Raw genomic sequence first — 14031 nt, 5'->3', positions numbered from 1 at the left:
ATTTGTAATTGCAGTACAAAGTTTGGCAAATAATGTGATTTTATTGAAGAGGAGGTTGAAGAAATTAAGCAACATAATTCAAAATTAGAAAATAAAATGGCTGAATTTCAAAGTAAAATGGAAAAACAGATGATGAAATAGTTTTGATACAATATAGAAATATGGAATTTGCTCTAAGAATTCGTGGTCTGAAAGAGAATAAAGAAGAGGATTTAAGAGAACTGGGGAAGCGATTAAGGAAAGTTTTGGCCATTTTAGGTCGGCAGGATTAAAAGTCAAAGCAAGCAAGTGTCAGATAGGGTCGAATCTGTTGAATTTTGGGCTATAGAATAGACAAAAAGGGATTCACCCACTGAGAGCAAAGTCAAGGCGATAAAGAGAGCCCCAGCACCCAAAAACAAGACAGAACTCCAGGCTTTCCTGGGTCTGGTAAACTTTACGCCGTGTTTTTAAAAGACAAGGCAACCGTTGCTGAACCGCTGCATAAATTGCTTGGAAAAACAGATGATGAAATAGTTTTGATACAATATAGAAATATGGAATTTGCTCTAAGAATTCGTGGTCTGAAAGAGAATAAAGAAGAGGATTTAAGAGAACTGGGGAAGCGATTAAGGAAAGTTTTGGCCATTTTAGGTCGGCAGGATTAAAAGTCAAAGCAAGCAAGTGTCAGATAGGGTCGAATCTGTTGAATTTTGGGCTATAGAATAGACAAAAAGGGATTCACCCACTGAGAGCAAAGTCAAGGCGATAAAGAGAGCCCCAGCACCCAAAAACAAGACAGAACTCCAGGCTTTCCTGGGTCTGGTAAACTTTACGCCGTGTTTTTAAAAGACAAGGCAACCGTTGCTGAACCGCTGCATAAATTGCTTGGAAAAAACACTGCTTGGTCGTGGGGGAAGTCAGAGAATAGGGCATTTGAGGCAGTAAAAAGTTTGCTATCAAGCGATAGCCTGTTAATACAATACAACAACAGACTGCCGTTAGTATTGGTTTGTGATCGTCCCCTATGGAGTAGGAGCTGTACTTAGCCACAGACTCCCAAACGGCACTGAAGCCCCTATAGCGTTCTATTCACGAACGATGTCCCCGGCTGAGAGGAATTACAGCCAGCTAGATAGGGAGGCTCTCGCAATAGTGTCAGGGGTGAAAAAATTTCACGAATACGTTTTTGGGAGAGACTTTGAAATTATCACTGACCACAGACCACTATTGGGATTACTGGCTGGCGACCGCCCAACGCCAGTGGCACTATCACCTAGACTGACCAGATGGACTATCTTTTGGCCGCCTACTCTACAAACTGCAGCATCGACCTGGAAAAGAGCTGGGGCATGCGGACGCATTGAGCAGATGCCCATTGCCCGGGGAAATCGAGGACCCTACTCCGGGCACCCCCGTTCTACTAATTGACTCTTTGGACTCAGGGCCAGTCACATCGCAGGAAGTGGCTCGGGCCTCCTACCGGGACGTTGTTTTAAGGACTGTAATCAGTTGGGTTCAAAGGGGATGGCCCGCTGCGCCGGGCGACGCTTTAGAATTTGTAAAGAAAAAAGGGGAATTGTCCGTACAAGGGGGGTGCCTGCTCTGGGGGGATAGGGTGGTAGTCCCAGAGAAACTGAGGAAAAAAGTTCTGGAACTCCTGCATGAGGGTCACCCAGGAATTGTGAGGATGAAGGGTTTGGCTAGGAGCTATGTCTGGTGGCCCCTAATGGACAGGGAAATCAGTGACAGGGTTGGCCGATGCCAAGTATGTCAGGAATCCAGACCACTACCGCCTACGGCCCCAGTTTTGGAGTGGGAGAAACCCCAAGGCCCTTGGTCCCGCATACACATTGATTTTGCCGGCCCCTTCCACGGCCAAACATTTCTAATTGTGGTGGATGCATTCTCCAAATGGCTGGAGATCATCCTAATGAAATCCACAACCGCTGGAGCTGTCATCTCAGCACTAAAACACCTTTCGCCACGACGGCTACCGGACACCCTCGTGTCCGATAACGCCCACAGTTCACCGCAGCATTATTTGAAGGGTACCTGGCTGAAGAGGGCATCCGACATGCCCTCTCAGCGCCGTTCCACCCTGCGTCGAACGGCCTTGCTGAACGTTTGTTGGTGAAGCGCTGTCACGGCGCCCCGCGATTGGCAGGCACAAATCGACGCATTCCTAACCGTCAACACAGGACCCCTGTGTGGCCACCGCCGCAGCCCAGCCGAGCTATTAATGGGCGGAAGCTACGGTGCCCGCTAGACCGGCTACACCGAACTACGTGCAGGACGGGTTCAAAACAAAACCAGATAGAATCCGAGAGTTAAACATAGGAGACTCGGTATGGGCACATAATTACAGCGACGGCCCTAACTGGAAGAGGGGATAGTCATAGACAAACGGGCCCCAAATCTTATCTAGTGGAACTAGACGATGGCAGAGTCTGGGCGCCACATAGATCAATTAAGAAACAGATTGAGCGATAAGGCAGAATTAGGCGAGAACAGCCCTGACTATGATTTTAATTAACCCCACAGCTGACTGGAGCCAGAACAAACAGAAAGCGTAAGCAAAGAACCAAACAGAGACTTATCTGAGTCAGGCGAGGTCCAGCGACACCCTCCGGTCCCTCTAGAGGACAGCAGGTCCGAGCCGGCGAATAATCCAGGGCGGATGGCGGGAGGAGGAGCTCAGAGGAACGAAAAGTCCCTCCGGCAAGCTCGACTCAACTCCAGAAAGTGAACTGCGCGGGTCCGGGAGAGTCAGGAGACGCCCCATTACCTGCAGGACTACGTAGAGAAGTAATATGCAAATACTGGCAAAGTGCCTTCTGGGAGGGAAGGAGTGTAATGTATTACTGTAAGTTTTGGCGGGAGTTTTAGGCGGGAAATATCTCGCTTCTGATTGGATGCAGCCTCAGGCTGAAGAGTATATAAGGAGAGGTTTTTCTCCAGAGTGTTGCTGGGTCACACTATATTAAAGAGCTGTTGTCACTAACCTGGTCTCCTGCCTCGTCAATACCCAAACTTAACATGTTGTTTAGACATATTTTTGATTATCACTTTTATTTTATTCTGATTTATTTTAAATCCTGATACCTTTCCATATTTATCGTTTCCAACAAAGATCTACTTGAATTTATAGGATTTGTTAAAGTAACCACTAAGTACTTTGTACTCATATTGTCTAATCTCAATTCCTCTAATGTTTCTTAACAGTTTCTTCATAATGGTTCCAGAGTCAAAACAAACAATAGTGGTGATAAAGGACATCCCTGTCTCATTCCTTTGGCAATCTTAATAACTTCTGTCAGACTACCATTTATTATAATCTGAGCTGTTTGCTCTCCATAAATCACTTTAATTATTCTAACAAAACAATCTCCATATTGCATTTTCTCTATTAATTTAAATAAAAAATCCCAATGCAATCGATCAAAGGCCTTCTCCGCATCCAAAAAAATAAGTGCTGCTGAAGTATTCTTTTCCAAATATTCCAATATATTAATAATCTGTCTAACATTATTTTTCATCTGCCTCCCTTTTATAAAACCAGATTGATCAGTATGAATTCTTTGTTGTAAAACTAACATTAATCTATTTGCTATTATTTTAACAAAAATCTTATAATCATTATTTAAAAGTGAGATCGGCCTGTAATTACCGGGTTTAGAGAAATCTTGCTCCTCTTTTGGTATCAGTGAAATAATAGATGTTTTCCACGACGGGGGTATTCCCCCTCCTAGTTGTATCTGATTAAATAATTCTTTAAGTGGAACTAGTATTTCATCCTGTAGTTTTTTATAATAACTTGCTGTAAGACCATCTGTACCGGGGGTTTTCCCCATTTTTTTTTTTTTTTTTTTTTATTCAAAAAGTTTTTATTAGTCAAAAAAGGTTTATACAAATACATATCAGGTATGGTAAATTTTCATTTTTCTTATCTAAAATAAGAATTTTACTCAAATTTTTTAACACATACAACAGCCATAAGGCAAGCAGGTGACACGAAGTAGCTAAGTTTGCAAATTTTAAATACGTAATAAAGAAGAGTCAAGAATAATCAGAATATCGTACAAAAGAGAATAAGGAAAACCAACACAATCCCAAATATCTTTATCACTTCCTAGTTTTGGATCTCAGAACTCTGGGTTCAGCCTGACCCAACTCCAGGGCCGCAACAGCGGCAGCCGCTTCAGCCCCATGATCTATAACCTCCTTCTTCAATTCCTGGGTCATCTGATTCCAGGAAGGCTTTGTGTTCCTCCACATAGGCCGTAGCCTCCACAATTGTACTGATTTTTTCGTAATGCCCTCCCGGAAAATCATCAATCCTCTGGCATCAGCCATCTGAAGCCCACTCCTTCTGGTACAATTTGCTTGACAAAAATAATATTTCTTTCTTTTTCACGCACCTGTCTGGGAATCTGCCTCAGAATGGCTATCTCCTGCCCCTGTAAATCAGTGCCCCACTCCTATGTTTTCTAAGAATTTCATCTCGCCTCTTCTCACAAATTTGACATGAACCTCTCTGGGAACTGCATGCGTGCATATTGCGAATTAACTCTATAAACTCGATCCACATCCCAATTCATGAAATCAACACCTCTCCCAAGAAATTCTCCCAACAATTTAGTCACAACATCTCTCAAATCTTCTTGGTCCACTTCTTCCAAATTTTGAAACCTAAGGAAATAAGACATTTTATCCATCTGTAGTCCAAGCACAGCATTGCCTGTCGTCTCCTCTCTTTTCTGCACTGCCGCATCTCACCCTCCAGACCTTCCACTTTCTGCTTGTTTTCTGCTGAGACTTGTTGAGTATCCTTTAAATCCTTTTGGATAGTCACAATTTCTGCTCTTATTTCCGTTTGGCCTCTTTGCAAATCATCCAATTTCTTGTCCATATTAGATAACTTTTCCAGAATTCTCTCCATCTCTCCAGCAGTTGGTCTCTGACCTTTTGCCATTTGAAAAAAAAAGTATTCAAAATCCTCAGGCAAGCACAGGATCCTTGGAATTTCCTCCGGATCCACCAGGGGGCACTCACAGGAGCAACGAGTCCAGAGTACAGTTAGGCAACCAGGAAGCCGAAGGGAAGTGATGTCATCAAAATTCTCATAGTGAAGGCGGAAGCTGGACGCCACCACTGTTCCCCAGAAGGAGGGGGGGCCTCAAACCTTCCCTCCTAAATTTCTCCATCACCTCTTCTCTCCAGAGCTCCACAAAACCGTAATCTTCTTATTTTAAGTTCTCCTCTCTCCAGAATAACTCGTGCTCCTTCCAACCGCAGGGGAGAAAACCCCCGCACTCGGAGCACTCCACTCACGTTTACCGATATTCCTTCCCTTCTCCTCCTCAATTCTTCTCCGTGCCCTGTTCACCACCAGGCTGCTGCAGTTATAAATCCAATGCCCGGTGTCACGGGCACAGCGGCAAGCGGCGACCAAAATAATGGCGCGGCCTGTGGCCTCGAACCCGCCAAGCCTAGACGCGCCAGCATCGGTCCCCACAGTCCTGTATATCGGCTGGGAGACCCCTGGCGAGCCGTCCGTGCGGCAGGTGTCCTTTGAACACCTGGCCCCTGAGGGCCTCGGCGGCGGCCGGATTCGGGCGCTGGAGGCAGGAGAAACCTTCCAGACGTCCGTTGCCGCTGGATACCGGAAGTCGTCTCCTGGTTTTTCCCCATTTTTAATTGTTTAATTGCCTCCACTATTTCTCCAGTAGCTATCGGCTGATTCAACTCCTCCCTTTGTTCTAATGTTAGAGTATTAACCTTATAATCTTTCAAATAATCATAAATGTCCCTATTCGATATTTTATCTTTTGCATGTAGAGTAGTGTAAAATTCTGAGAAGGCCTTTTTAATTTTATCCTGTTGATATATCTCTTTACCTTTATAGTCTATTTTTTGTATTACACGTGCTTTCTGTTTTTTCCTTAAGTTATATGCCAGACACCTCCCAGGTTTATTTGCATTACAAAAGGTATTATGTTTAGCATATTGTATATTTGTTGCCACCTGGTCTGCCATTAACATATTAAATTGACTCTGTAATATTCTTATAGCCTCTTTAAGTTTGTGATGTATTTTTCAATGTGTTTTTGTTTTTGTTGTTGTTTTTGTCATTTTGTTGTTGTTTTTTAAGGGTGAAAAAACTTAATAAAAATTATTTAAAAAATAAATAAAATAAATAAATAAATAAATAAGCCTCTGATGATCACCTGGCTCAGCTGGATTGTCTGAACCTTTTAAAAGCATTTTTTCTACAACCTCTTCAGCCAAAGAGGTTAGGGTAGAAAAAATGCTTTTAAAAGTTAAAAAAAAAGTTGGCCACACCCATCCAGTCACATTACCCACCACCACCACCAAGCCACGCCCACAGAACCGGTAGTAATCAATTTTACATTTCACCCCTGGTTGGACCCCATGGCCCTTCCATCCTGGCCTCTCGGTGCTTTGTGTAAATCACGCAGTTTGTTGAATCAGACAGTTTTTATTTATTTAATTTATTTGCATTTAGAAACCAACCTTCTGTCTCACAGAGGGACTCTGGGTGGTACACAAGCCACACCTTGAATTGGGCCCAGAAGCAAACTGGTACCCTAGTCGTTCATGCAGCAAAGCTGCTGCCGGTGCCATTTGGGGGGCACCAAAGGTTGCTCATGCAGGCGCATTCTAGACCAGCTGAAGCTTCCGGATAGTCTTCAAGGGTTGCCCCTCTAGCCTAGCCTCCGCTGCGATGGGATCAGATGCGCCCCAGATTTCAGGGGAGAATTCCCTCCGCCACCAAGCCTGGACTCCAGCTGCTGTGCAAGGCTGCAGAGTCCCCCTCTTCCCCCCCCTCGGGGCAGCAGCAGCAACAGAGCGAGGTGACCGAGGCCCTGGATAGGATTCTCATGGGAACGGAGGATAAATTAATTTTAAAAATTCATAACTTTTTGTTGGGTTTTGAGCTAGAAAGGAACAAGTAAAGGAAACAATGATAGCTTGGGCTAAAAATTTTGGATATTCAATAGACTTAGACAAATGGCAACAGTTATGGGAAAGGAATTACAAACTAAGAATGCCCAAATGCCCACTGCATATGAAGAAAATCAATATGAAATGTTTTATAGATGGCATATGCCTCCTGAGAAACTGGCAAAAATGTTTAAAGAAAAATCAGCTAAATGTTGGAAATGTCACCAGTTATCAGGATCTTATTTTCATATGTGGTGGACATGCCCAGAAGCCAAAAACTATTGGGAAAAAATAAAGGATTGGTTAGAAGGAATGATCCAACAAGACACTGACTCAAAACTGGAGCTGTTCTTATTGGGGATTCCACCAGAGAAAATCAGTAAAGAAAATATTTACTTGATTATACATGTAATAACAGCAGCAAGAATTGTTTTTGCGCAAAATTGGAATACCCCTGGAAGGAGAAATTATTAGAAAAAATTTAGATTGTGCAGAAATGAATAGATTAACGTTGATGATTACAGAAAGAGAGGATTCAGAATATTTTAAGATATGGGATAAATTCTACCATTGGTTAGAAGAAAGGTATAGATGAGCAATGGATAGTTATGTAAGAAAATGATAATAATGTATTTATGGAAAAATGGTAATAGTTTAAATTGGACGGAAGAAAGAAGAAATAAAAGATGGAGCCAGGAAGAAACACTGAGATGTCACACGGAAGGAATCACTGATGTTTTAAATGTATGTTTGTCTATAAAATAAAAAAGCTTTTTAAAAAATGGTGACTGAGGCCTGCCTTACCTGGAAGGATCTCCTTGTTCTTCTGGACTGGCCTCAGCAGCGGCTCGAACTGCATCCTGATGGAGGTGGTTAGCTCCTGGGCCACAGTCTGCAAGCTGCAGCAGATGGACAGCTGGAAGGGAAAGCAGGAGTGAACCCCCCTGACCAGCAAGTAGGGGAAGGGGCTCGTGCCCAGAGGGGAGGGTTGCGGTCTTCACTTGGCCGGGAGGGGCCATGATGGGGTGCACCAATCGACAGCTCAAGTTCCCAGCCCCTGGGAAAGGCTACAGGCAATCCTTGACTTACAACCACAACTGAGCCCAACGTTTCTGTTGCTAAGTGAGATATTTATTGTGAGCTTTGCCCCATTTTACGACATCTCCTGACACAGTTGTTAAGCGGATTACTTGTTAAGTTGTTAAGTTTTAGTAACACGAATCTGGCTTCCCCATTGAGTTTGTTTGTCAGGAGGCTGCAAAAGGGGATCACGTGACCCTGAGACACTGCAAACGTCATAAATATGTGCCAAGTGTCTGAATTTTGATCACATGCCCATGGGGATGATGCAATGGTCGTAAGTGTGAAAAATGGTCATAAGGCGCTTTTACCAGTGCCATTGTAACTTCGAACAGTCACTAAATGAATGGTTGTAAGTCGAGGACTACCTGTCCCCCTCAGCCAGCTGGCCAGGGGGATGCTGGGCACCTCCTCTCCCAGGAAGGTGTGACCCCCGGGAGGCAGCCAGGTGAAACGAGGGAGCACCTCGAGTGCAGAAACCATGTACAGAATGACCCGATTTCTCCGAAGTAGCCTGGGAGAAAGTGAAGAGGACGTGGGCTCCTCGGGCCTACGGAAGATCCTAGGGAGCACCGAGTCCTCCGAGGGAGGGACTAGGAAGCTGGAGAGCCAGAAGACACACACACACCCCAAGCTCGGAGGCCAAATACCAGGGGGAACAAAGAAAAGAACGGAGACATTGAGTCCAAAGGAGGGACAGTCATGACAGCCATTTTTCAGTCCTGGAAGGCTGACAGAAGAAAGATGGTGGGGACAAGAGCCAACAGGCAGAAGCTTTACGAAGATCCAGGAAAGGAGGAAGAAATGGCACACCTGCCTCCATCACTGGCAAAGGTTGGCAGCCATTGGTCTGAAGACTCCTGCCTGAGGGAGTCAGACTAGATAACCAAGGTCCCTTCCAAGCCTATGTGAGGTGGTGGCTGTGAGAAATAGGTCCAGCATGCTTCTTCTAAGGAGTACATTGGGTTCAACCAGGAGACAAGTGACTTCTGGTCCTGCCTTAGACACGAAAGCCAGCTGGGTCAATCACCAGGAGGAGGTGAGTTCTAGTTCCATCTTAGGCACAAAAGCAGCCAGATGACTTTGGTTCAATCACCAGGAAGTGGTGAATTCTACTTCCACCTTAGATACAAAAGCTGGCTGGGCGACTTTGGGCTAGTCTCTCTCACTCAACTGATACCACCTCACAGGGTTGTTGTTGTGAGGTAAGCTATAACCCACCCTGGGATGGTTCATGGAAGAAAAGGGCTTTCCTTGGGGCACAAGGAAATGGTTAATCTGAAGACAAGGAACCTCATTATCTCTCTTCATGAGTGGTTCTCGGATAACTGGGCAGGAACTCCGGACGGGCTGATGCCACACACTTGAGGGGGGCACAGGGATCACCCCATCAGTGCAGCTGGGACCCCACCCTCTCTGCCTCTAGACATTTGCTGGCAGTAGCCCAGGTCAGTGTTTCTCACCCTTGGGGACTTTAAGATGGGTGGACTTCAACACCCAGAATTCTGAGGGTTTAGAATAGAATAGAATAGAATAGAATAGAATAGAATAGAATAGAATAGAATAGAATAGAATAGAATAGAATAGTTGGAAGGGACCTTGGAGGCCTTCTCGTCCAACCCCCTGCCCCGGCAGGAAACCCTAAAGCACTTCAGACAAATGGTTATCCAACATCATCTTAAAAATTTCCAGTGTTGGAGCATTCACAACTCCTGCAGGCAAGTTGCTCCACTTATTAATTGTTCTAACTGTCAGAAAATGCCTCCTTAGTTCTAGGTTGCTTCTCTCCTTGATTAGTTTCCACCCATTGCTTCTTGTCCTGCTCTCAGGTGCTTTGGAGAATAGCTTGACTCCCTCTTCTTTGTGGCAGCCCCTGAGATATCGGAACCCTGCTATCATGTCTCCCCTAGTCCTTCTTTTTATTAGACCTACCCAGTTCCTGCAACTGTTCTTTATATCTTTTAGCCTCCAGCCCCCTAATCCTCTTGGTTGCTCTTCTCTGCACTCTTTCTAGAGTCTCCACATCTTTTTTACATCGTGGCGACCAAACTGGTTGGACCAGTTGAAGTCCAACCATCTTAAAGTCGCCAAGGTTGAGAAACACTGGCTTAAATGTCTGGAAATTGGCCCAGAAAGACCATGACAAACATTTGGCCATTTTGGGGCAACCTCACCTGGACAAGGTCCAGTTGCTGCCGCATCTTCTCCACAGCTGAATCGAAGATGGCGTCCTTCTGCTGGTGGATGAACTTCTCCATCTCCTCTTTCATTCTTCGGAAATATCCAGGGCCAGAGAGTTGGGAGCAGGCTGCAAAGCAATTTCACAAGTCCTGCCCTGTCGTCCATCAGGCATCCTTGAACCTGCCAGGGGGATCAGCTAACGCCAGGTAGTCCTCAACTTACAACAGTTCACTTAGTGACCATTCGGAGTTACAACGGCACTGAAAAAAGTGACTTATGACCGTGTTTCCCACTTATGACCATTGCAGCATCACTATAGTCACGTGGTTTGCATTTGAATGCTGGACAACTGATTCGTATTTATGACGGTCGCAGTGTCCCGGGAGCCCGGGAGCCCCTTTTGCAACCTTCTGACAAGCAAAGTCCATGTGGAAACTAGATTCATTTAACAGCCGTGTGACTAATTTAACAACTGCAATGATTCACTCAACAAATGTGGAAAGAAAAGTTCTAAAGCAGAGCAAAACTCACTTAACAAATCTCACTTAGCAACATAAATGTTGGTCTTAAGTTGAGGACTATCTGCAGAACCTTCCTGTGTGTGGAGTGGAGAACTCTGGGAGTTGAAGTCCACACATCTTAAAACAGGCAAGTTTGAGAAACCCTGAGCTACCCTTGCCATGTTATTCTGTGCCTCAGGGGAGCAACCAAATTACTTGGTTTGAGCGAATGGATCCACTCAACTGTTTGCCCTTCGTTCTTCCTCCTCAGGTGCCCCACACTGGATTCCTGGAGGACGGAAGCGAGACCTACAACACCGTTGGTGCCCCCAGTGATACAAACTGAGCCACTTCTGTTCTATGGGGGGCTTATTGCTGGATTTATGAATTAGGCTAAGCCAAAGGTGGGGAAAGAGGGCCACGTTGTGACTTGTGGACTTCGCTGGCTCAGGAATTCTGGGAGTTGAAGTCCACAAGTCATAAAGTTGCCATAGCAGGGGTGAAATCCTACCTGCTCGGGCGAACCGGTAGTGATGATTGGCATCGGTTCACTGAACCGGTAACAATCATCCCTGGTGGCCCTACTGCCTCTTGCCCACTCAACAGGTGCGCTGGGCCCACCTTGCCCGCCACCTCCATGCGCTGCGCTTGGAAGAGGCCGCCGCCGCTCTTGCTGCCCTCCCTCCCCACCTGGCTGCAGACGTCCACCTGCCCTCCTGGAGCACCGCTGTGGCACTGCCATTCGCTTTCTTCCTACTCCCACCGCGAAACAAAAGCAGCGGTGGCGGTGGTGCTTTGAGAGACCAGGTGGACGTATTCATTATAGTTGTCAGCTGCAGACGTCCCGCCTGCCCTCCCAAAGCACCACCGTGGTGAACAAAACAACCCCATTGTGCTTCGCCTCCCCCTGCAGCCAAATGCACCCAGTCGTGCGTGCTCTTTCCTCAAATGGGCTGTGCATGGGGCGCTTGGAGAGAGACAGAGCAAGAGAGCTTTCCAACCTGTTTTTGTGTGTGTGAGAGAGAGGGAGGGAGGGAGCGATCTGAAGCCGAGGCACCCAAACTTCTGGCAGCGGCACGGGCGGCTTCTGAGCAGCCCTGAGTCAGCCTGCTCCACCTGACCTACTCCCTGAGTCTCGCCGTTCTCCTTGGAATCCTGGTGCAGGCATCATGGATGCATCGTTTGTCAGGGCTGAGCAGGGAAGCTGCTGACACGCCACTCCCACTCGCTTCCTCTCGCGCAGAGCTGAGGCTGTGCGCTTCCTCTCCGGGCTGGCCACTGGCCATGTGGCTGACAGCCGCTCAATGCCCCGCGCACATCGCCCAGCCGCCGGTGGGGACATAACAGCCAGCTCAGCTTGGGCTTGGATTGGCTGGTTGGAGCAGCGCTGCAGCGGAGGCCCCTGCGCAAACGTTCACTGGCAAGCACAACTTTAGTCAGGCCATTTAAGCCGCTCCTGCACGGCCAGCCGCCTGGCGCAAAACCTCACCGTTTTTCTCCTCCTCAGCTGAAGCCACGCCCACAGACCCAGTAGCGAAATTTTTTAGATATCTCCACTGCACCATATCCAGCATGGCTGGCTCAGGAATTCTGGGAGTTTTTTTTTTTTAATTTGAATTTATATCTCGCCCTTCTCCGAAGACTCAGGGCGGCTTACATTGTGTTAAGCAATAGTCTTCATCCATTTGTATATTATATACAAAGTCAACTTTTATTGGGCCCAACAATCTGGGTCCTCATTTTACCTACCTTATAAAGGATGGAAGGCTGAGTCAACCTTGGGCCTGGTGGGACTTGCAGTAATTGCAAGCAGCTGTGTTAATAACAGACTTAGTCTGTTGAGCCACCAGAGGCCCTAAGAGTTGAAGTCTACCAGTCATAAAGGGACCATCATTCCTTACCTCTGCAGCCAGCCATAAATGAGTATTTTCAGGGCTGCTTCTAGCTTTTGTCCAGCCAAGGGAATGGTCTCCTCTGCCCTCCCACCCAACATAGCTTCAGAAGGGAGACTTCTCCAGGCCAACCATCAGATTTCACTGCAGCCACTGAGTGGGAACCCACAGATGATGGGAGCCCCCATGCGATAGGTCACCTGCATATGCTGGTTCCATGCCGGCCTGAATCGTCGGTATCAAGAGCCGGGAGACTGTCCGTTGCTTTCTTGTAATGGAAGTCATCTGATCCAGGGTAAAATTGAGCAACTGGAAGGGAGGGAGGGAAAATCCTGTCAGTCCCCCGTCTCATAACGGGACCCCCTTTCCAGCGACCCCATCCTTATAAAGCACCAGCTGTTGCCTTCCGGGGACCCATGTGTGGGTCACAGATGTCGCAAAATGCAAGCATTATGGGTCCACCGCCTCACCCGTGCTCGAGCGGCTTCCATCTGCTGAGCGTAAATCGCACGCAGGGCTTTGGCGACCGGACCGTGCGGGTGCAGTTTCTTCTTGAGGCCTCTGAAGAAGGAACTCAGCTGGTCCAGGAGGGCAGCCGTGAAGGCCTCGATGGAGCTGACCAGCTTGGAGCTGCGGAAGGGGGAGAAGGTGGCCAAGGGCCCCAGTAGCCCGTCAGGGAGGCCTCCTTGGGTGCTGGAGAAGTCCAGCCAGGGCCCCTGCTGGCTGCCCGGACCCTCCCTCCCTTCCTCACAGGCCAGCCCACCCGCCCAAAGAGCAGCCCTTTCAACGGGAGGGGGCTGGGATCCCTTTGCATTTGTACAGGTAGTCCTCAACTTACGACCACAACCGAGCCCAACATTTTCATAGCTAAGTGAGAAAGTTAAGTGAATTTTGCCTCATTTTGCACATTTCTTGCCATGGTGGTTAAATCAATCACTGCAGTTGTTAAGTGAGTAACCTGCTTGTTAAGTGAATCTGGCTCCCCCTTTGATTTTGCTGGTCAGAAGGTCGCAGGAGGGGGAATCACGTGACCCTGGGACACGGCAACCGTTCTAAATATGAACTGGTTGTCAAGCAGCCGAATTCTGATCACGTGACCCTGGGGATGCTGCAACGGTCATAACTGAAAAACGGTCCTAGGTCACTTTCTTCAGTGCCGTTGTTAACTTTGAACGGTCACTAAATGGATGGTTGAAAGTCGAGGACTACCTGTCCTACTTCCTCCGCTGGTGGGAGAAAACCCTGTCAGTTGTTAACCGTGACGTTGGCCAAACTGTGGCCGTTTTCTTTGGTAGTTTTCTCTAGGGAAGTTTCTCTTCACACGGCTTCGGGGCTGAAGGGGCCACAGGAGGGAGGGGGGTGTCGAGATAGCTGGGTATTGCATCCTAAATAAAATTCTTTCCCCTGGGAATCAGGGACGTTGGTGCAGG

General features: G+C 47.0%; 1 protein-coding gene across 1 annotated transcript in view; it reads right to left on the bottom strand.

The window, feature by feature from the left end:
* The window catches only part of NUGGC (nuclear GTPase, germinal center associated), an 87541-nt gene that overhangs the window by 17157 nt on the left and 56353 nt on the right, over nucleotides 1-14031 (bottom strand). Inside the window, exons 22-25 of the mRNA XM_058174751.1 lie at nucleotides 13072-13231; nucleotides 12802-12910; nucleotides 10203-10336; nucleotides 7753-7864 (exon numbers count right to left, since the gene is read on the bottom strand). Of these exons, the coding sequence (XP_058030734.1) occupies nucleotides 7753-7864; nucleotides 10203-10336; nucleotides 12802-12910; nucleotides 13072-13231 (515 nt within the window). The remainder of the gene's footprint in view (nucleotides 1-7752; nucleotides 7865-10202; nucleotides 10337-12801; nucleotides 12911-13071; nucleotides 13232-14031) is intronic.

The sequence above is a fragment of the Ahaetulla prasina genome, chromosome 3 (genome assembly GCF_028640845.1).
Source record: "Ahaetulla prasina isolate Xishuangbanna chromosome 3, ASM2864084v1, whole genome shotgun sequence".
NCBI classification, from domain to species: domain Eukaryota; kingdom Metazoa; phylum Chordata; class Lepidosauria; order Squamata; family Colubridae; genus Ahaetulla; species Ahaetulla prasina.
This window is presented reverse-complemented; position numbering and strand designations above follow the sequence as displayed.